Below are 19,217 nucleotides of genomic sequence, written 5' to 3'. Positions count from 1 at the left end.
AGGAGGCGGGGTCTTCCGCTCCCCCACTAACGCTGCGCGCTAATTGGACGCACCCTTGGAACAATGAGCCTAAGAACCAATGAGCAGTCCGGAGGTGAGTACTATCCAGTGAGAGTGGGCGGTGGGCGGGCCTTGCTCCGCGGCGCCGAGCTACGGGTGCCGGGTAGAGCGAAGCACGGAATGTGTCTCCTGCTGGGGGCCACGGGCGTCGGGAAGACGCTGCTGGTGAAACGGCTGCAGGATATCCTTCCGCGGGGGGACGGGACCTGGGCGCGGGGGGCACTCGGACCGGGGCGGGGACTCACCCTTTAGCTGCTCGGGTCCTTGACCGCTTCGCACAGGTGAGCTCCCGGGATGGGAAGGGCGACCTGGGGGAGCCGCCCCCGACACGGCCCACGGTAGGTGTCCGCCCCCGCGGGTGGAGTTGCGGGGGGTCAGCTCTGCGCTTGGCGAAGAGCTCCGGGCTCCTCTAAGTGCACGCCAAGGCGCAGCGGGTCAGGTCTTGACTTAAGGCCAGCCTTCGGGAGCGGGGGGCGGCCCGAGCTGAGGATATTTGGCGCGGGATGCGGAGGCCTGCCGCCCTCCACGGGCACTTCCTCTCCCCTCGCAACGGTTCCTGTGGCTGGTCGCTCCGACACCGAGTCCAGCTACTGATGGGCGTCGGTCCCTGCTCGCTGTTCCTGCCTTAGGGACTGAGCCCTTGGAGAATGGGGCTGCGGGGTTCAGGCCACCGTGTAAGGTGTGGGCAGGGTGCTCTTCAGGAGTTCACAACGGGACAGCGCTTGTATTCTTTCTGCATCGTGGTTTTTCATATAGGTGGGCACCAATCTTACTGACATCGTGGCACAGAGAAAGATCACCATCCGGGAGCTGGGGGGGTGCATGGGCCCCATCTGGTCCAGTTACTATGGAAACTGCCGTTCTCTTCTGGTAGGTTGTAATCCCACATGGGCTTCCTTTAGAGAAGTGTGTCTACGTTTCTGTGATGTCCAGTCCCCAACCTTGCTGTGTGTAGAAAGGGGTTTGGGTTATTTAGTGACTGTACTACTCATGGAAATAGGTCTTAGCTAGTGTTGCTTCCTGCTGGGCACCCCGTCTGGCTTCTGGTGCTTGCGCTCCCAGGCCCCCGGTAGAAGCTCACAGAGGGCTTGCTGAGGGCAGAGCTGTTGCTCTGCAGAGAACAGACTTAGCCCTCTGTGTCGCTCCCCGGTACGTCTGTGTTTATGTTGGATTTATACGTGCTTCTGGTTGGTCCCATCTTGACAAGGCCTGTGCCCCACATTCCAGTATGGAGAGCTGATGGCCACATGAGGACAGAGACGAGTGACACCAGATCGTCCTCATAAACCTCGATTCCCTCTGCTTCTGCTTGTTCCCAAAGCTTTGTTTAAAGCTGTTCTGGGCTGGGCGCGGTGGCTTACTCCTGTAATCCCAGCACATTGGGAAGCTGTGGGCGAATCACGAGGTCAGGAGATGGAGACCATCCTGACTAACATGGTGAAACCCCGTCTCTACTAAAAGTACAAAAAATTAGCCAGGAGTGGTGGCGGGTGTCTGTAGTCCCAGTTACTTGGCAGGCTGAGGCAGGAGAATCACTTGAACCCTGGAGGCGGAGGTTTCAGTGAGCCGAGATCGTGCCACTGCACTCGGAGCGAGACTCCATCTCAAAAAATAAATAAATAAAAAAAATTTAAAAATGCAGTTTTGCTCTCCCAGTGCAGGTCTGAGGCCCAGGGGAGGAAGTCTGGTAGCGGGGCATTGCTGCTTTTTCTTTTTCCCCAGTTTGTGATGGACGCCTCTGACCCCACCCAGCTCTCTGCATCCTGTGTGCAGCTCTTAGGTCTCCTTTCTGCAGAACAACTTGCAGAAGCATCGGTGCTGATACTCTTCAATAAAATGTACGCGTCCCTGAGCTGAGAGGGAGCACAGCGGGGGCGGGGGCTCCCTGGGGTTACAGCTGGGAGCATGGCTCAGTAGGGAGGTGGTGTGGCTGGGGGTCCGGGGCAGGTGTGTGGCTGCCACTGCTCTGATGGGGCACCTCTTTCACTCCAGCGACCTACCCTGTTACATGTCCACGGAGGAGATGAAGTCATTAATTAGGCTTCCAGACATCATTGCTTGTGCCAAACAGAACATCACCACGGCAGAAATCAGCGCCCGTGAAGGCACTGGCTTGGCAGGGGTGCTGGCCTGGCTCCAGGCCACCCACAGAGCCAACGGTTGACTGCACGGCAGAGGCACGGCTGGCCTGAGCTGGGGAGAGGTGGCAGAGAGCAGTATGGCTTCACTGCCAATAGTTTCTTCTCACAGGGGCAGAATAACCCAAAGTAACCCTACATGATGGGGCTCTGTGCTGATATGCAATGATGCATAAACTGAGGCATGTAGAGATGGAAGTTGACATCTGGCCTCTGAAAAAAGTGCCCCCAGGGGCCGGGCATGGTGGCTAACACCTGTAATCCCAGCACTTTGGGAGGCCGAGGCGGGCGTATTACCTGAGGTCGGGAGTTTGAGCCTAGCCTGACCAACATGGAGAAACCCTGTCTGTACTAAAAATACAAAATTGGCTGGGTGTGGTGGTACATGCCTGTAATCCCAGCTACTTGGGAGGCTGAGGCAGGAGAATCCCTTGAACCCGGGAGGCGGAGGTTGCAGTGAGTCGAGATCATGCCATTGCACTCTACCTGGGCAACAAGAGCGAAACTCTGTCTTAAAAAAAATAAAAAAATAAAAACCTGTCCCCAGACTGGGTGAGCAGGGCCTACAGGTGGCCGAGTGTTCTGCATCCTGGAGTGGTGCTATTGGGGTTGGCTCCCCTCCTTCCTGGAGACCTGCTGGACTGCCCCCAAGGCGTATGGACTGCACAGTGCCACTGAGACCTGGCCTCTTGCTGTAGCACAACCTCCAACCTGCTGAGCCGCTGGTACCCTGACTCTGCGTCTGCCACAGGTGGCATGAGGCAGGTGAAGTGAGTGTGGTAGTAAGAGCCAGGCCTCGAGTTAGAAACAAGCTGGTGGCCGGGCGCAGTGGCTCACGCCTGTAATCCCAGCACTTTGGGAGGCTGAGGCAGGCAGATCACGAAGTCAGGAGTTCGAGATCAGACTGGCCAACATGGTGAAACCCTGTCACTACTAAAAATACAAAAAATTAGCTGGGCGTGGTGGCTTGTGCCTGTAATCCCAGCTACTCAGGAGGCTGAGGCGGGAGAATCGCTTGAACCTAGAAAGCAGAGGTTGCAGTGAGCCAAGATTGCGCCACTGCACTCCAGCCTGGGTGACGAGCAAAACTCGGTCTCAAAAAAAAAACCAAACAAAAAAAAACTAGCATTCTCACTGGTTCACTTGTTCAGTGAACAGGTATTGCCCTGAAATGCCCACAGGTGTGCCAGGTGGGGCTCAGATGAAGCACAGGAAATGGTGGCTGTGCCTCCCACGGTTCCCCAGCGCCCTGCCTTGACTTTGGTTCTCAGCCGTGGCTACTTGTGGGAGTGTTGATTGACGGGTCAGTGTCCTGCGGCTGCCAAAACAACAGAAATTTGCTCTCTTAGTTCTGGAGGCCAGAGTCCAAAGCTGGGCTTTCACCAGGGTAGTTTCCTTCCAGAGGCTCCGAGGGAGCGTCCGTGCCTTGCCTGCGTAGTAGCTGCGGTGCTCCTCGGTGTGACTGGGCTGTGGCTTGCAAAGCCTCAGTTTCCGCCCCCACCTTCACGCAGCTTCTCTCCTGTGCCTGTGTTCTCTTACAAGGACCTCTGTTGGAAATCCAGGATGATTCCTCATTACATCTGCAAATGCCCTATTTTCCAAACAAGGGTACTCTTGCTTGTTCCAGGGGTTATAATTTGGACACACCTTTTGGGGGCCGTCATTTGACTACAAAGATTGAATAAGAAACCCTATAGTCCTGAAAATAGATGTGAATTTTCTACAGATGTTTTCCCAGCTGGCAGCCCAGTTTCCTTTGGTCATGGAAGGAGCCTCGCACCCACCACACTCCTCCGTGGCACAAACCTGCTGCACTTTGCTTGTGGGGAAATGGGTCTTTATTCCCATGGAGGGCTGTGTGCAATGCCTGGGAAAAGCTCTCAGCACGGCGTGTGCTTCAGGGTGGTTCGGGCTCCAATCTCTGCTTTCCAGTGTGTCATGGGCTCTCAACTGTACACAGCCTGTGCCCTGTTGGATGCCACCTAGTTTTTTTTGAGACAGAGTCTCACTCTCGCCCAGGCTGGAGGGCAGTGGTACGATCTCGGCGGCTCACTGCAACCTCTGCTGCCCAGGTTCAAGCAATTCTCCTGCCTCAGCCTCCTGAGTAGCTGGAATTACAGGCGCCTGCCACTGCACCCGGCTAAATTTTATATTTTTAGTAGAGATGGTTTCACCATCTTGGCCAGGCTGGTCTTGAACTCCTGACCTCATGATCACCCGCCTCGGCCTCCCAAAGTGCTGGGATTACAGGCATGAGCCACTGCCCAGCCTGGATGCCACCTTCTTAGACACCACATGAATCCCCATGCACTGCTCCCCCTGCCCCTTACCACCACCAAACAGCTACTAGACAGGTGAGGTCTCTGTCCTGTTAGTACCATGGGGCGGAAAGATACGATACCTTTTTTCACCCATAAGGGTGACAGCCAACACGCCTAACAAACTACAGGTGAGCAAGAGAAAAGCATTAAATTAATTATTTGAATTAATTATTTGAAGCAAGCTCTCACTCTGTCTCCGAGACTGGAGCACAGTGGTGGGATCACAGCTCATTGCAGCCTCAACCTCCCAAGCTCAGTCAATCCTCCCACCTCAGCCTCCTGGGTAGCTGGGATTACAGGCATGCACCACCATGCCTAGCTAATTTTTTTGTATTTTTGGTAGAGACGAGGTCTTGCTGTGTTGCCCAGGCTGGTCTTGAACTCCTTGCCTCAATTGATCCGCTTAAGCTTCCCAAAATGCTGGGATTACAGACATGAGCCACCATGCCCGGCCTAAAAACATAACAAATGTATTAGTTTTACATGACAGCTGGGCACGGTTCCTCACACCTGTAATCCTAACACTTTGGGCAACCAAGGTGGGCAGATCGCTTGAGGCCAGAAGTTTGAGACCAGCCTGAGCAACATGGTGAAACCCCTTCTCGACTAAAAATACAAAAATTAACCCATCATGGTGGCGCCTGCCTGTAATCCCAGCTACTTGGGAGGTTGAGGCAGGAGAATTGCTTCAACCCAGAAGGTGGAGGTTGCAGTGAGCTGAGATCGTGCCACTGCACTCCAGCCTGGGTGACAGATTGAGACTCCATCTAAAAAAAATAAGTAAATAAAGTTTTACATGACACGGGAGGCTTCAGCAATAAAGACCCAGGGAAAACCTTTATTTACTTATTTATTTATTTATTTTTGGGATGGGAGTCTTGATCTGTCACCCAGGCTGGAGTGTAGTGGCACAATCTTTGCTCACTGTAACCTCTGCCTCCCAGGTTCAAGCGATTCTCCTGCGTCAGCCTCCCGAGTAGCTGGGATTACATGTGTGTGCCACTACGCCCAGCTAATTTTAGTATTTTTAGTAGAGACAGGGTTTCACCATGTTGGCCAAGCTGATCACGAAGTCTTGACCTCAGGTGATGCGCCCGCCTCGGCCTCCCAAAGTGCTGAGATTACAGGCGTGAGCCACCGTGCCCGGCGTGAAAACCTTTATTTTTATATTTAGGTTTGACGAATTAACAGGCATGCAGAAATGTGGTTGGACACACAGGATCTGGCCTAACGTCCGTCTAACTGGTGATGGACACAGTGGGGAAACCCAGCAAGGCCACTGTGCACAATTCCCCTTCCCCTGGGGATAGGGCAGGACCCCCTCGGGAATGAGGGTCTTCCAGGGAGAAGGGAAAGAGTGACCTTGCTAGGTTTTATGGCTGGCTTTGGGAAAGAGTTCTAGTTTCTTTTCTTTTTTTTTTTTTTGAGATGGAGTCTCACTCTGTCACCCAGGCTGGAGTGCAGTGGTGCGATCTCGGCTCACTGCAAGCTCCGCCTCCCGAGTTCACGCCATTCTCCTGCCTCAGCCTCTCCAAGCAGCTGGGACTACAGGCGCCCGCCACCATGCCCGGCTAATTTTTTGTATTTTTAGTAGAGATGGGGTTTCACCGTGGTCTCTATCTCCTGACCCCATTATCCGCCCTCCTCGGCCTCCCAAAGTGCTGGGATTACAAGCGTAAGCCACCGCTCCTGGCCAAGAGTTCTAGTTTCTATGACCTGCTGTGGGGAAAAAGAACTGTGGTTTCTGAGACTCACTTTGCAGAGAAAAGTGGGCAGGAACCAGGAGGGAAGGACAAAGACCTGGCTTCTGAGGCCTTCCAGTCTCCTCTGGGTCAGAGTAGTCTGCATGCCAAGGTGCCATACTTTGGGATTTAATGAGCCCTGACAGCAGGTCCTTGCAGATTTCACAGGCAACTTGTGATCCCAGTAATTGGGTTTCAGTCCCCCAATTTCAGAGGACTTTAGCACAGCCTGGTTGAAATGGCCAAGTGTCGGCCGGGCATGGTGGCTCACGCCTGTAATCCCAGCACTTTGGGAGGCCGAGGCGGGCGGATCATGAGTTCAGGAGATTGAGACCTGGCTAACATGGTGAAACCCCGTCTCCACTAAAAATACAAAAAATTAGCTGGGCGTGGTGGCGGGCGCCTGTAGTCCTGGGAGGGCGCCTGTAGCTACTCGGGAGGCTGAGGCAGGAGAATGGCGTGAACCCGGGAGGCAGAGCTTGCAGTGAACCGAGATCACGCCATTGCACTCCAGCCTGGGAGACAGAGCGAGACTCCATCTCGAAAAAAAAAAAGAAAGAAAGAAATACCCACCATGACTGTTGCTGTGAGGCATGAAAATACAGGGGGGTGGGAGCCTGAGGTGCCTGTGGCCACCCGGCTGGAGGTGGGTGGGCTGCGCTTCTCAGCTTGCCTGGAGGAACGTTCCTTTAGTTGGGAGGGAGTGCCTTTCCTCAAGCAATCCTTGGGCTGGACATGCTGGTCCTGAATGAGTCCTAAGAGTACAGGTTTCCCAAGACCCGAAGACAGCAAGCCTGTGTTCCCAGCCAGCGCTGGTGGCAGCTGGGTTCCGGGCAGGTGGAGCCGACGTGATCTGGAGCTGGCAGCCACACTCTGGCACCTCCTCAGGTGGTTTTCAAGGGTGGGTTCCAGCCAGGGAGCCCTACGCAGGCATGGCATGGTGCCACGGGAGGACGGTCTCGGGGTGGGTAGATAAGGACCCTCCTTGCCTGCTCCTGACAGGCCGTGTGCTGCAGGCCACTTTCAATGACCCACGTTCCCAAAACCATCAGGTCCCCACTTTGCTGGCACACGGTGTCAATTGGGGTATCCTGCGGGGTGGGTGAGGGGTGCCGGGGACTCCCCTGGCCTTGTCACCCAGACCCCCACCCAACTTTAGGGTCCCTGCACTCAGTGGCTGTTCTGGGGCCAGGCACGCTGGACCCCCCTCGGTGCACATGCTGGAGCCCAATTCACTCCTGAGTCTGGGGAAATTGATGCTGCTGAGGACACCACTGTTCTCAGAGTCACCTCTGCTTGTGGACTCTTCTCAGCGCAGATGTAGCGCCTGGATATGATTTTTTTTTCTTTTGTTTTAGAGATGGGGGTCTTGCTCTGTTACAGCCCAGGCTGGAGTGCAGAGGCATAATCACGGCTCACAGGCCCAGACGGTGCAGCGGCCAGGCAGAGGTACTCCTCACTTCCCAGATGGTGGGGTGGCCTTGACCTCTCAGGTTTGAGTGAACCTCCCATTTCAGCCTCCCGAGTAGCTGGGACCACAGGCATGGTGCCACCACAGCTGGCCTGAATTTTCTGTAACGATTTGGAGTTCCCATCAAACTAAACGCTAATCAAAGGATAGCATTATACGGTATGTGAAATTATAACATTAATTTTTTTTTTTTTTTGAGACGGAGTCTCGCTCTGTCGCCCAGGCTGGAGTGCAGTGGCGCAATCTCGGCTCACTGCAAGCTCCGCCTTCCAGGTTCATGCCATTCTCCTGCCTCAGCCTCTCCGAGTAGCTGGGACTACAGGCGCCCGCCACCACGCCCGGCTAATTTTTTGTATTTTTAGTAGAGACAGGGTTTCACCGTGGTCTCAATCTCCTGACCTCGTGATCCGCCCGCCTCGGCCTCCCAAAGTGCTGGGATTACAAGCGTGAGCCACCGCGCCCGGCCTAACATTAATATTTTTTTCCTCAAAAAAAATCACATTAATAAATGTGTGATAGGGTTGGCTGCTGGGAGAAAATCTGGCTAGTCTGGGAAAATTCTTTGTGGGAAAGTTTACAACTAGGGTGCTGCGAGACCTGTGTGTACAAGTAGGTGACCCATCTGGGATCACTGGTTTTGTCAGCACCCCGATTTTGTGCAAATTCAGTTTTCCCTTTATATGGAGAGATCAGCGCTGCCCCCTGGAGAGCAGAAGGCCCAGGGAGGCCCATCCATGGCCTTCACCTCTTAAACGTCGACTCTGACATGTCCACATCACCTCCTCCTGAAGATTCCGGAAGTAAAGGGATAAGTAAGAAAAGCAGGACGGCACTTTGGGAGGCAGAGGCGGGCAGCTCGCCTGAGGTCGAGAGTTTGAGACCAGCCTGACCAACATGGAGAAACCCCATATCTACTAAAAAATACCAAATTAGCCAGGCATGGTAGTGCATGCCTGTAATCCTAGCTACTTGGGAGGCTGAGACAGGAGAATCGCTTGAACCCGGGAGGCAGAGGTTGTGGTGAGCCAAGATTGTGCCATTGCACTCCAGCCTGGGCAACAAGAGCAAAACTCCACCTCAAAAAAAAAAAAAAAAAAAGAAAAGAAAAGTAGGAGGGGTGAGCTGCTCTCTCCTGGAACCCCAGCACTGAGGGAAGCCAAGGCAGGCTAATCTCTTGAGCCCAGGACTTGGAGACCAGTGTGCCACTGCACTCCTGCCAAGGTGAAGCAAGACCAGAAAAAAAAAAAGCCAAGTATAGTGGCTCACGCCTGTAACCCCAACACTTTGGGAGGCCAAAGCAGGTGGATTCCTTGAGTCCATAAGTTCGAGACCAGCCTGGGCAACGTGGCGAAACCCCATCTATACAAAAGCGCAAAAAATTATTTGGGTTTGTTGGTGAGCACCTGTTGTCTCGAGTACTTGGGAGGCTGAGGTAGGAGGATCCCCTGAGCCCAACAACTTGCTGCAGTGTGCTTATGCCACTGCACCCCAGCCTGGGCAACAAAGAGGCCCTAAAAACCACCAGGGGTTTCCCTTCCACCAGCTGAAACCTGAGAATCATGGATGCAGTGGAGAGCATGAGTGCTTTCCCAGCCCTGTGGGATCCCTTCGCTTAGCCACACGGGCCGATACTGACGCCCAAAACCAAAGGCACCGAGCGAGTGGGAGCGCCACCCGCTGCTGCCCCGGCCCTTTCCCAGGGAAAGGCCACCCCCTTCCAGCTGCTGCATGTGATCTGGGGCTGAGTTCTGGCTGCTGCAAAACCAACATCCCAACACGAGAGCTGGGGCTGCCGGGTCCATCACAAGGTGGGAAACGCACGTTAAAGGAAAACAGCCCTGACTTTAAATATATATTCTCCAATTTAAAACTTCTAACTAAAAAGTAAACTTTAATGTCGAAAGTGCAAACTTGGGGAAGACAGAAAAGATTACACACAAGGCTGTCACTTCACACTTGGAAGGTTGCAAGCGGCTGGGCAGAGGCGCTCCTCACTTCCCAGACAGGGCGGTGGCCGGGCAGAGGTGCTCCTCACTTCCCAGACAGTTGGGCGGTGGCTGGGCAGAGACGCTCCTCACCCCAGACAGGGTGGCAGCCAGGCAGAGGCGCTCCTCACTTTCCAGTCCGTTGGGCGGCCGGGCAGAGATGCTCCTCAGTTGCCAGACAGGGTGGCGGCCGGGCAGAGACGCTCCTCACTTTCCACACGGTGTGGGGGCCGGGCAGAGGCGCTCCTCAGTTCCCAGATGGTGCTGGGCTGTCGGACTCCATTGCTGGATGTGTGACTTGGGTTTAAGCCTCTCCCTTCTGCTCTCATCTGGAAATGCTGACAGCCTGGGCATTTCCTCCTTTGGCACTGGATGGAGACTGAAGCCTGGCCAAGGCCCTGCCCTCAGCAGGAACTCCCCCTGGGACCCACTCTGTGACCCCCAGCCCAAGACAGGATTTTTCCTTTACCTTCTCCAGCCACTTTGGGCCTCCCGGCTCTCTCAGAGCCCTGTTAGGTAGGTGACAACTCTATTCCCACTGTTTTTTTTTTTCGTGCATCTTTAGTAGAGATGCGGTTTCACGTTGGCCAGGCTGGTTCGAACTCCTAACCTCAGGTGACCCACTCGCCTCGGCTGCGCAAAGTGCTGGCATTACAGGTGTGAGCCACGGCGCCTGGCCCCCGGTTCCCACCTCCTTAAGTGTATATGTTGTCATCACGTTTCACCCCAACCAAACCTTGGGTGGGCAGCCTCTGCAGGGGACCACTCACAACTAGCCTGTAGTCACAGTCCCCTGCAGAGCCCTCCCAGGTGGTCCAGATGTGCCCAGTGGCCCTGCCCCGATGCGTCTTCCCTGCCCGTGGCCTGCTCTGCCTGATGTGCACTGTGCACTTCCGGGGGCCTCCGTCACACACTGTCACACACACACGCCGTTACACACTGAGCCAGCCTCATCAGCTGTCTCAGTAGTTGGTGTTCAGGGACAGGGATCCAGCCCTTCCTAAGGTGTACCTGGGCTGAGACTCAGAATGGAAGTTCAAAACAAAGAGATGGAGCTGTGAGTGACACAGGGCCCCATGGGCCGTCTTGTCAACCAGGCCTTGGCCCTAGTCCGTCGGGCACTCACCCCCTGTAAGATGTGGACCCACTAGTGCCCAATGTGTGAACAAGTAGCTGGAGGCCTCACCCCACACTGCTGGCAGGCCTGCCTCTCTCCTACCCAGGTGTGGCAGCTCCTGGTGCCAGTTTTCCCGGAGTGTGGCCAGGCCCCAGGTGTCTCTCCATCACAGCTGCGGCTCTGCCTTCTTCCGGGAAGTGAGGTGGGGTTGCTCCCCGTGCAGCCGCCGCCGCCGCTGCTGCTTCAACACTCTGTAGGCCTGCACAGCCCGCTCTCTCTCCTCCCCAACAATCCGCTGGCGGGCCAGGGAGGCGGTCAGAGGCTGGGACACACAGCCTGGGTTCAGAAGCATCCTCAGCATCTGCGATCTCCTGCCAGGCTGAGGGAGAGAGGGGAGGGTGAGGCACTGGCTGGGAAAGGAGGGGACGCAACAGAAAGCCTCACAGCTTCAACACCTCTCCCACCAGTGAGAACACTGCACTCTCAGGCCACACACCAGACAGCACACATGTTGGCTGAGGGTTTTTTTTTTCTTGACACAGGATCTCGCTATGTTGTCCAGGCTGGTATCAACTCCAGGACTCAAGCGATCCACCTGCCTTGGCCTCCCAATGTGCTGGGATTACAGGTGTGACTCACCATATCCAGCCTGTCCAAGGCTTCTGTTCCCTGGCAGCACTGGGGGACAAACTCAAGTTGTCTCCATGCCCCACTTACCTGGTCCTTGCTTACACTCCTCCGGGGCCTTGCAGTCAGCTCTGGGGGCTGCAGGACAACCTCACCAAACTTCACCATGTCTGGAGGGGCAGAGTACAACTGAGGACTGCTGCCCACAGCCACTGCACTCGACACCCAGAGCCACCACCCGCCCACTTCCCTCCCATAGGGCTGGGACAGAACACCAACTCATCCAGCGGTCTAATGGCTGTGGACCCCAGGGGAGACCACAGGTGCCCAGTGCAGCCAGGGCTGGTGGGGAACAGAAGGCCTGTGCCCAGGCCCCACCCAGACCACTGCTGACACCATCACTTTGGGAAGAGCCACCTTGCAGCAGCTCCTGCTCCAGCCTGTCTGCCACCTTTTCCTCCTTTTTCCGTCGGACTTTATCTAGTCGCCGCTTCTGGAACCTGGGGAAGAAAGCACATGTCACTCGGATTCCTAAATTCTCTTTCCACCCAGGGAGGAGGCAGAGGCCGCCCCACCCACAAGGGATCCCGTGGCAGAGCAGGGACCCAAGAACAGGTGGCTGCCTCCGAGTCCCCGGTCCCCTTACCACCCCGAAACCCACAGCTGCCCACCAAAGAAGGCTCTGACCCCAAGAGTCCCCTCAAGGGTCCCCCTCAGTGGTTCTCAGCTGGGGATGGCTGCCTGCCAGGGAACATCTGACAATGTGTGCATATAGGCAGGCGGGGGCTACTGGCACTTTGTGCATGAAGGCTGGGAATGCTGCCAAAGACCCCCCAACAGAGACTCATCCAGCCCATCCGGTGCTGCTGCGTCTAAAGGGCTTAACAAGTATCATATATCACGTCTCCCTCAATGTGAATCTGGAAGCTTCACCTTCAGCGACAGCTCTGGAGATCACTATGGTGCCAGGCTGTATCTGGGCCACGTTCTCTGTGATGAACTTTCATTGGCTAAGGTAATTATAAGTAATACAAAAATCCAGAAACAGGGAATCTACAGAGCTGAAAGCAACCTCTCTAACCTTCAAAGCTTTTTTTCTTTTTTTTTGAGATAGAGTCTCGTGCTCTGTCACCAGGCTGGAGTGCAGTGGCACGATCTCAGCTCACTGCAACCTCTGCCTCCCGGGTTCAAGCGATTCCCCTGCCTCAGGCTCCCAAGTAGCTGGAATTACAGGCACACACCACCACGGCCGGCTAATTTTTTTTTGTATTTTATTAGGGACGAGGTTTCACCATGTTGGCTAGGATGGTCTTCATCTCCTGACCTCATGATCCACCTGCCTCGGCCTCCCAAAGTGCTGGGATTACAGGCGTGAGCCACTGTACTCGGCCAAAGCTTTTACAGAATTAGAAAGGTGTAGTCTCTTGGACGAGGAAGGGCCCTAATGGAAACAGAACGCCCGGGCACGTCACCCTCAGACCGACCACCTCAGGGCTGATTCCCGCAGGGCTAGGGCTTTCTGGTGCTTTTCCTGTGAAAAGCAAGGACCAAGCGAGGTCTCCGCAGACTTCCCAGGTTCCACAGCCTCCTGGGGGCCACAACCTCACTGGCTCCCAGCTGGATGCTCTGACTTGCCAACTCCCAGGGCTCTGGCTTGGTTTCCCTGAATCCGGGCTGCCCCACGGCTACGAAACAGGGTCCCTGCAGAGGGCCGTCATGGGAACCCAATGTCTTCCCCCTGGCTCCAAGGGCAGACCCCAACCCCTCCCGCCTCCACTCACGCTTTTTTGGCTTTTTTCTGCTCAGACTTCTCCTTGGGAGCTGCCTGCACCTCTGGCTGCCGGATGGCCTGGTTCTTGCTGAGGAATAGCACGTGCTGGGCCTCTTGCTGCATGCGCTGGATATAGGCCCCGTCGGACTCCCCCTTCCTCTGTTTGAACTTGGGGATGGCGATGTCAGGCTCCGCTCCGTTTGCTTCCTTCTCCAATGTCTTTCTGAAGGTCACCTGGGCTGAGGACAAAGGGAGGCCTCAGAGGAGGCAGGAGGCCGACAGTGCCAGGCAGGTGGCCCATGCTCATTCCCCCACCCAAAGCCACAGGAAGGGAAGACCAGGCTGGCTGGAAGCACCCCAACGATAGTAGCTGAAGAGGATGTAGAATGCCCGGCCTGGCATCCCCAGGGACGAGACCCCCCAGCCCAATGGCACTTGTCACAGATGTCCACTGCAGCACAGCTGAAAAAGGAAAGCAGAAACAACCTAATGTCCACCCCTAGGTGGCTGGTTGAATGAATTCTCCTCTGATCACCCACAGACTCCATTGCACAGCTGCCCAAGGAAGCCCAGTGGAGCTACACAGAGAAATGTGGGCAGACCTGCCGGGCGCAGTGGCTTACACCTGTAATCCCAGCACTTTGGGAGGCCGAGATGGGCGGATCGTGAGGTCAGGAGATCGAGACCATCCTGGCTAACACGGTGAAACCCTGTCTCTACTAAAAATGCAAAAAAAATTTGCTGGGCACGGTGGCGGGCGCCTGTAGTACCAGCTACACGGGAGGCTGAGGCAGGAGAATGGCGTGAACCCGGGAGGCGGAGCTTGCAGTAAGCCGAGATCGTGCCATTGCACTCTAGCCTGGGCGACTGAGCAAGACTCTGTCTCAAAAAAAACAAAACAAAACAAACAAAAAAAAAAACGTGGGCAGACCTACGACATCCACTGTGAACACAAGTGCAGGACCCCGGGCAAGTGTGGAACACAGGAGGTTGACAGTGCCAGGCAGGTGGTTGTGTTCATAAATATGTGAAGACATGCATATTGCCAGGCATGGTGGTTCACACCTGTAATCCCAGCACTTTGGGAGGCTGAGGTGGGCGGATCACTTGAGGCCAGAGTTCGAAACCAGACTGGCCAACATGGCAAAACCCATCCTTTACTAAAAATATAAAAACTAGCCGGGTGTGGTGGCACAGGCCTGTAATCCCAGCTACTGGGGGGGCTGAGGCACAAGACTTGCTTGAACCTGGAAGGTGGAGGTTGCAGTGAGCCGATATTCTGTCTCCAAAGAAAAAAGGCCAGGCATAGTGGCTCACACCTGTAATCCCAGCACTTTGGGAGGCTGAAGTGGGGAAATCACTTGAGGTCAGGAGTTCAAAACCAGCCTTGCCAACATGGTGAAACCTCGTCTCTACTAAAAACCCAAAAATTAGCTGGGCTTGGTGGCGTGTGCCTGTAATCTCACCTACTCGGGAGGCTGAGGCAGGAGAATTGCTTGAACTGGGACAGGGGAGGCAGAGGTAGCAGTGAGCTGAGATTGCGCCACTGCACTCCAGCCTGCGCTACAGAGTAAGACTCTGTCTCAAAAACAAACAAACAAACAAACAAAAAAAACGCAAAAAAAATTAGCCGGGTGTGGTGGTGTGTTACCTGTAATCCCAGCTACTCAGGCAGCTGAGGCAGGAGAACTGCTTAAATCCAGGAGGTAGAGTTTGCAGTGAGCCCAGATCACGCCACTGCACTCCAGCCTGGGCAAGAAAGCAAGACTCCGTCTCAATAAATAAATAAATAAACAAACAAAGGTGCCAATACACCACGGTTCAGAACTTGCCATCTGCTACCCAGGCCAGTGCGCCTCCTCCCTGCACCTTTCTCATCATTATTTCACTATCCCTTTGGCAGCCATATAACCCCCAACAAGAAGCCTACAGTTTATACACAAATTATAAAACAGCTTTGCTGTAAAACCAGTCCCACGTTAGGGAAATGTGTCTATAAGCAAAATATACACACAGTGGACACCGTTTCCCAACGTGCCCAGAGTGTTACCTCTGGGTTGCAGCAGTGGACACATGTGGATACCCTACCCAGACTTGGGGGAGGAAGGCAGACTTCTCAGAGGGGCCTGATCGAATTTCCTCCTTCAGCTCCTGACCACCCACTTGTCTTTACCATTGCTTCAGCACTCTTGTCTCAAGAATCATGGCTTCTCCCTGGCAGTAGCCCTGCCAGCTGCCAGGTCCACTCCCGCTCACTCCATCACCACTCGGTGACCTTTTTTTGCTTAGAGTAAACATGAATTGGCCATGCCCTGCTAAAAACTCTGATGAATCTTCGCTACTTTCGGGGGGGAAAAAACGTCACTCCTTAGCATGGCTCCTGAGGCCCCATAACGGGTCCTCCCCGCCCACCCCACAGCCTCCTTCCAAGCCCCGCCTGAAACCACAGCGCCACCCGCTGCCAGCCACTGTTTTAGCTTTGGCCACGCTCCCCCACCTTCTGAGCACCGGGTCTTGGCATATTTCATCTGCCTGAAACGTTCTGAAGTATTTGGGCGATTGGACGGGTTGAGACACACAAAGCTTCACTGCCACCCAGTATGGGCCTGCACACACCTGCTTTCTTCCTTTTCTTGTTACTGATCGGGTTTTTCATCTCCTGGCGGCTCCTCATAATCTCCCGGAGCCGGAAAGGGATCTCCTGTTCGTCCTGGTTCTTGGGCTTGCAGTTCACTTTCTTCTTCTCTTTGCTGGGAGGAAGAACACGGGGGTGAGACCCGTCCCAAGTAAAGCACAAGCAGAATCAATAAGAGAAACAATAGTTGGGTCTGGCAATAGAATCTACAGGGGCCGGCCGGGGGCGGTGGCTCACGCCTCTGGGAGCACTTTGGGAGGCCAAGATGGGCGGATCACGAGGTCAGGAGATCGAGACCATCCTGGCTAACACGGTGAAACCCTGTCTCTACTAAAAATACAAAAAATTAGCCGGGCGTGGTGGCGGGCGCCTGTAGTCCCAGCTACTCGGGAGGCCGAGGCAGGAGAATGGCGTGAACCCGGGAGGCGGAGCTTGCAGTGAGCCCAGATCGCGCCACTGCACTCCACACTCCAGCCTGGGCGACAGAGTGAGACTCTGTCTCAAAAAAAAAAAAAAAAAAAAAAGAATCTATACAGTGGCCACATCTGGCTTCTGTGGTGCGAGACAGTCCAGCAGCCCAGGGAGCAGGGATCTTTCCTCTCGGTCTCACTCAGTGGCTGTCCTTGAACCGCTTCCTCACGGGACTCGAGGCCGAAAGGCACTCCGAAAGCCCAGGAGGCCTTTCCGCCCTGACCTCGTCCAGAACCGGGACACTGGGACGCGGGAAAGGCAAAACCAGGGACTCGCTCGCGCCTCCATTCATTCAACCGATCCTGGCGAAGCGTGGGCCGCGGGCACAGACAGAGGAGGGCACTGAGCTCGACCTGGGGAAGGGGTCCGAGTGAACGCTCCCTAGGGGGTCCCGGGCGGAGCCTTCAAGGCGTCCCCTTCTCTGGGCGGCCTCGCGGGGCAGCGCTGTCACCTGCGAAGCCCGGGCCACGGGGCTGGGCGCTGCTTTCCCAGCGGCTGCACTTGCTGCCGCCGCCACGCTCGCCGGGGACTCCCAGGACCCGCCTGCACCCTGGGCACCGCTGCCCCGTGACCAGCTCGCGCCATCTCCACGCCTGGAGTTTTCCTAGCGAAGCCACTTCCGCCTTCCTGCACGGTTCCGCCCCACCGATCGGCACTTCCGCTTCCTGCGCTCAGCCCCACGACGGCTGGCGCGGCGCGACTTCCTGAAGGTCCGGGATTGGTCGGAGCGCCCGCCGCTCACGGTCCGGGGTTGCGGGATCCCGTCCGCGGGAGATGCTACTGCGGAGGGTGGTCGGGGGAGGCCGGGCGGTAGCCGCCGCGGCCCGTGGCTCGGCAAGTACCAGGAGGGGTCTTGGCAGCGTCGAAGGGCACGTCCGAGAGGCCGTTGTCCGGGGGCCCGCACGTACCGGGAGGAGCCCCGGCCCCTCCACCCGCACATGGGGACGGAGCCGGGAGGATCGCGCGCTGGCCGCCGCCGAAGGGCCCCTCGCTCCTCTCCTCCATCCGCTTTTACCGAGTCCCCGCCCCGGAATCTGTGGAGGGGCCGCTTAGCCCCGGGAGAGGAAGCAGCCCGGTGAACGGCCACTTTCCTGTTTCTCAGTATCCGCTGAGCGCCTGTTGTGAGAGACCTCCTGGGCTCTGGGGACTGGCCGTGGACATGGAGCGGATGATGCTCCTCGCAGGACTAGTTAGAGAAATAAGTGAAGTTGGTAGCGTGTCAGTCCGTGATCTTGGGTAGATAGAGCAGGGGAGCGAGCGAAGGCTGCCTATAGGACATTCACGCTGGGATGAGAGGGACCTGAGAAGCCTGGGCTTTGTGACAGGGAAACTTGGATAAAGAGTGGTGCGATTCTTCCAGTTGGTCCCTCAGAGGTGGTGGGGCTTGGTTATACTGGTAGGGGTGCTGGGCTGGCCAGGAGCTTACAGGGTTACACCTCTCCCATACTCGTGTCCACAGAGCAGCCATCTTAGCGGGAGGTGGCGAGTGCCTCCCCTACCCCCCACCATCTACTGGAGTGCACACCCGGCGCCAGGCCCTGATCCTGGCACTTCCTGTGAATCACACCGTGTCATACCCATGACTTCCATTGCACAGTGGGGAAACTGAGTCTAGAGAGGTGAAATAACATGTCTAAAGTCACAGAAAGTGAAAAAGCTGAGGACATGGAGACAGTTGCCCAATGACAGGGGAGCTGAAATGTCCTCTCTGCTGGGGTAGACGGGGCCTCACCAACTTCCTGGAGAGTCACATGTTTGTCTGCATCCTCAGGGGGCTCGCCGGTTCTCCAGCCCAGACTGCTGCCAGAGGCTTCCTGGAGGTGGCAGCTTTCTTCAAAGGCACCATCCCGGAGCGCAAGCCCCTGATGGGCGCAGAAAATTCGGGACAGACAACGTACAGGTGGGCTCCCAAGCAGGTGCGGACGGCACCAGGCCGCCCAAGGCATCGCTGCCCAGTGGGGGCCCCTCAGAACCCCAGTACCCGCTGCCACCTGAGCTCCAGCCGCCCACAAACTGCTGCATGAGTGGCTGCCCCAACTGCGTGTGGGTGGAGTACGCGGACAGGCTGCTGCAGCACTTCCAGGACGGTGGGGAGCGGGCCCTGGCTGCCCTGGAGGAGCACGTGGCTGATGAGAACCTCAAGGCCTTCCTCAGGATGGAGATCCGGCTTCACACCAGGTGCGGAGGCTGAGCCAGCCCTGCTGGACTCCCTCCACAGGACGGAGCCCAGGACGTAGCCACAGCCTCCTTCCTTCACACCCCCTCACGGACTCCTTGTGTCCAACGGGAATAGGAAGAATTATTTATTGACTTCACCTGAGAAAAAAATAAATTCTCTGTGGTGGTTTCACAGGAAGCTTTTGTTTTGGGGGTGGTTTTTTTGGCAGTATGTCTGCCAACCAGAACGGCTGCTGATTTGGCCTCAACAGGAGGCTTTTGTGTGGTTGTCCGTAAGGCCTATGTTGCATCTTCAAAGCGAGCAGGTCCAGGTCGGCATTATTCACCTCCAAAGCTCTTGCAGCCATCACCCTGCTATGAGGGTAAAATAAGACCCCCGGCCGGGTGTGGTGGCTCACACCTGTAATCCCAGCACTTGGGGAGGCTGAGGCGGGCACATCATGAGGTCAGGAGATCGAGACCATCCTGGCTTACGTGGTGAAACCCTGTCTCTACTAAAAATTCAAAAATTAGCTGGGCATGGTGGCAGGCGCCTGTAGTCCCAGCTACTCACGAGGCTGAGGCAGGAGAATGGCGTGAAGCCGGAAGGCGGAGCTTGCATTGAGCTGAGATCACGCCACTGCACTCCAGTCTGGGCAACAGAGCGAGACTCTGCCTAAAAAAAAGAAAAAAAATTAGCAAGGCTGACATGCCTAAGTTTA

The 19,217-nt window shown here is 55.8% G+C and overlaps 3 protein-coding genes and 1 long non-coding RNA gene across 6 annotated transcripts; 3 read left to right on the top strand and 1 right to left on the bottom strand.

The window, feature by feature from the left end:
• The first annotated feature begins 135 nt into the window (after positions 1-135).
• Positions 136-2,770, top strand: ARL16 (ADP ribosylation factor like GTPase 16). Its single transcript, XM_055241383.2, has 5 exons — positions 136-242; positions 341-398; positions 817-930; positions 1,783-1,898; positions 2,053-2,770. Exons 1-5 carry the CDS (start codon positions 181-183, stop codon positions 2,222-2,224), a joined length of 522 nt encoding a protein of 173 aa, XP_055097358.1. The 5' UTR covers positions 136-180; the 3' UTR covers positions 2,225-2,770.
• Positions 2,771-5,934: 3,164 nt separating this feature from the next.
• LOC134732421 (uncharacterized) lies at positions 5,935-15,044 on the top strand. Its single transcript, XR_010115563.1, has 3 exons — positions 5,935-7,162; positions 7,620-7,891; positions 13,268-15,044. It is a non-coding gene; the product is annotated as an uncharacterized lncRNA (long non-coding RNA).
• On the bottom strand, positions 9,596-17,066 carry CCDC137 (coiled-coil domain containing 137). The gene is made up of 6 exons (XM_055241385.2): positions 16,790-17,066; positions 15,849-15,982; positions 13,243-13,471; positions 11,879-11,961; positions 11,552-11,631; positions 9,596-11,213 (listed from the first exon to the last, which is right to left on the bottom strand). The coding sequence occupies exons 1-6, from the start codon at positions 16,921-16,923 to the stop codon at positions 11,001-11,003; spliced, it is 873 nt and encodes a 290-aa protein (XP_055097360.1). The 5' UTR covers positions 16,924-17,066; the 3' UTR covers positions 9,596-11,000.
• On the top strand, positions 17,057-18,694 carry OXLD1 (oxidoreductase like domain containing 1). 3 transcript variants are annotated; one of them, XM_063617380.1, is made up of 2 exons: positions 17,057-17,172; positions 18,110-18,694. In XM_063617380.1, exons 1-2 carry the CDS (start codon positions 17,113-17,115, stop codon positions 18,527-18,529), a joined length of 480 nt encoding a protein of 159 aa, XP_063473450.1. In that variant the 5' UTR covers positions 17,057-17,112; the 3' UTR covers positions 18,530-18,694. The 3 variants fall into 3 exon arrangements, with proteins under 3 accessions (XP_063473450.1, XP_063473451.1, XP_055097353.1); XM_063617381.1 differs by lacking the exon at positions 17,057-17,172 and adding an exon at positions 17,451-17,545; XM_055241378.2 differs by lacking the exon at positions 17,057-17,172 and adding an exon at positions 17,498-17,527.
• Positions 18,695-19,217: the final 523 nt, after the last annotated feature.

Source organism: Symphalangus syndactylus, chromosome 14 (genome assembly GCF_028878055.3).
Source record: "Symphalangus syndactylus isolate Jambi chromosome 14, NHGRI_mSymSyn1-v2.1_pri, whole genome shotgun sequence".
Lineage (NCBI taxonomy): Eukaryota > Metazoa > Chordata > Mammalia > Primates > Hylobatidae > Symphalangus > Symphalangus syndactylus.
The sequence above is the reverse complement of the archived record's forward strand: the minus strand, read 5'-3'. Positions and strand labels throughout refer to the sequence as shown.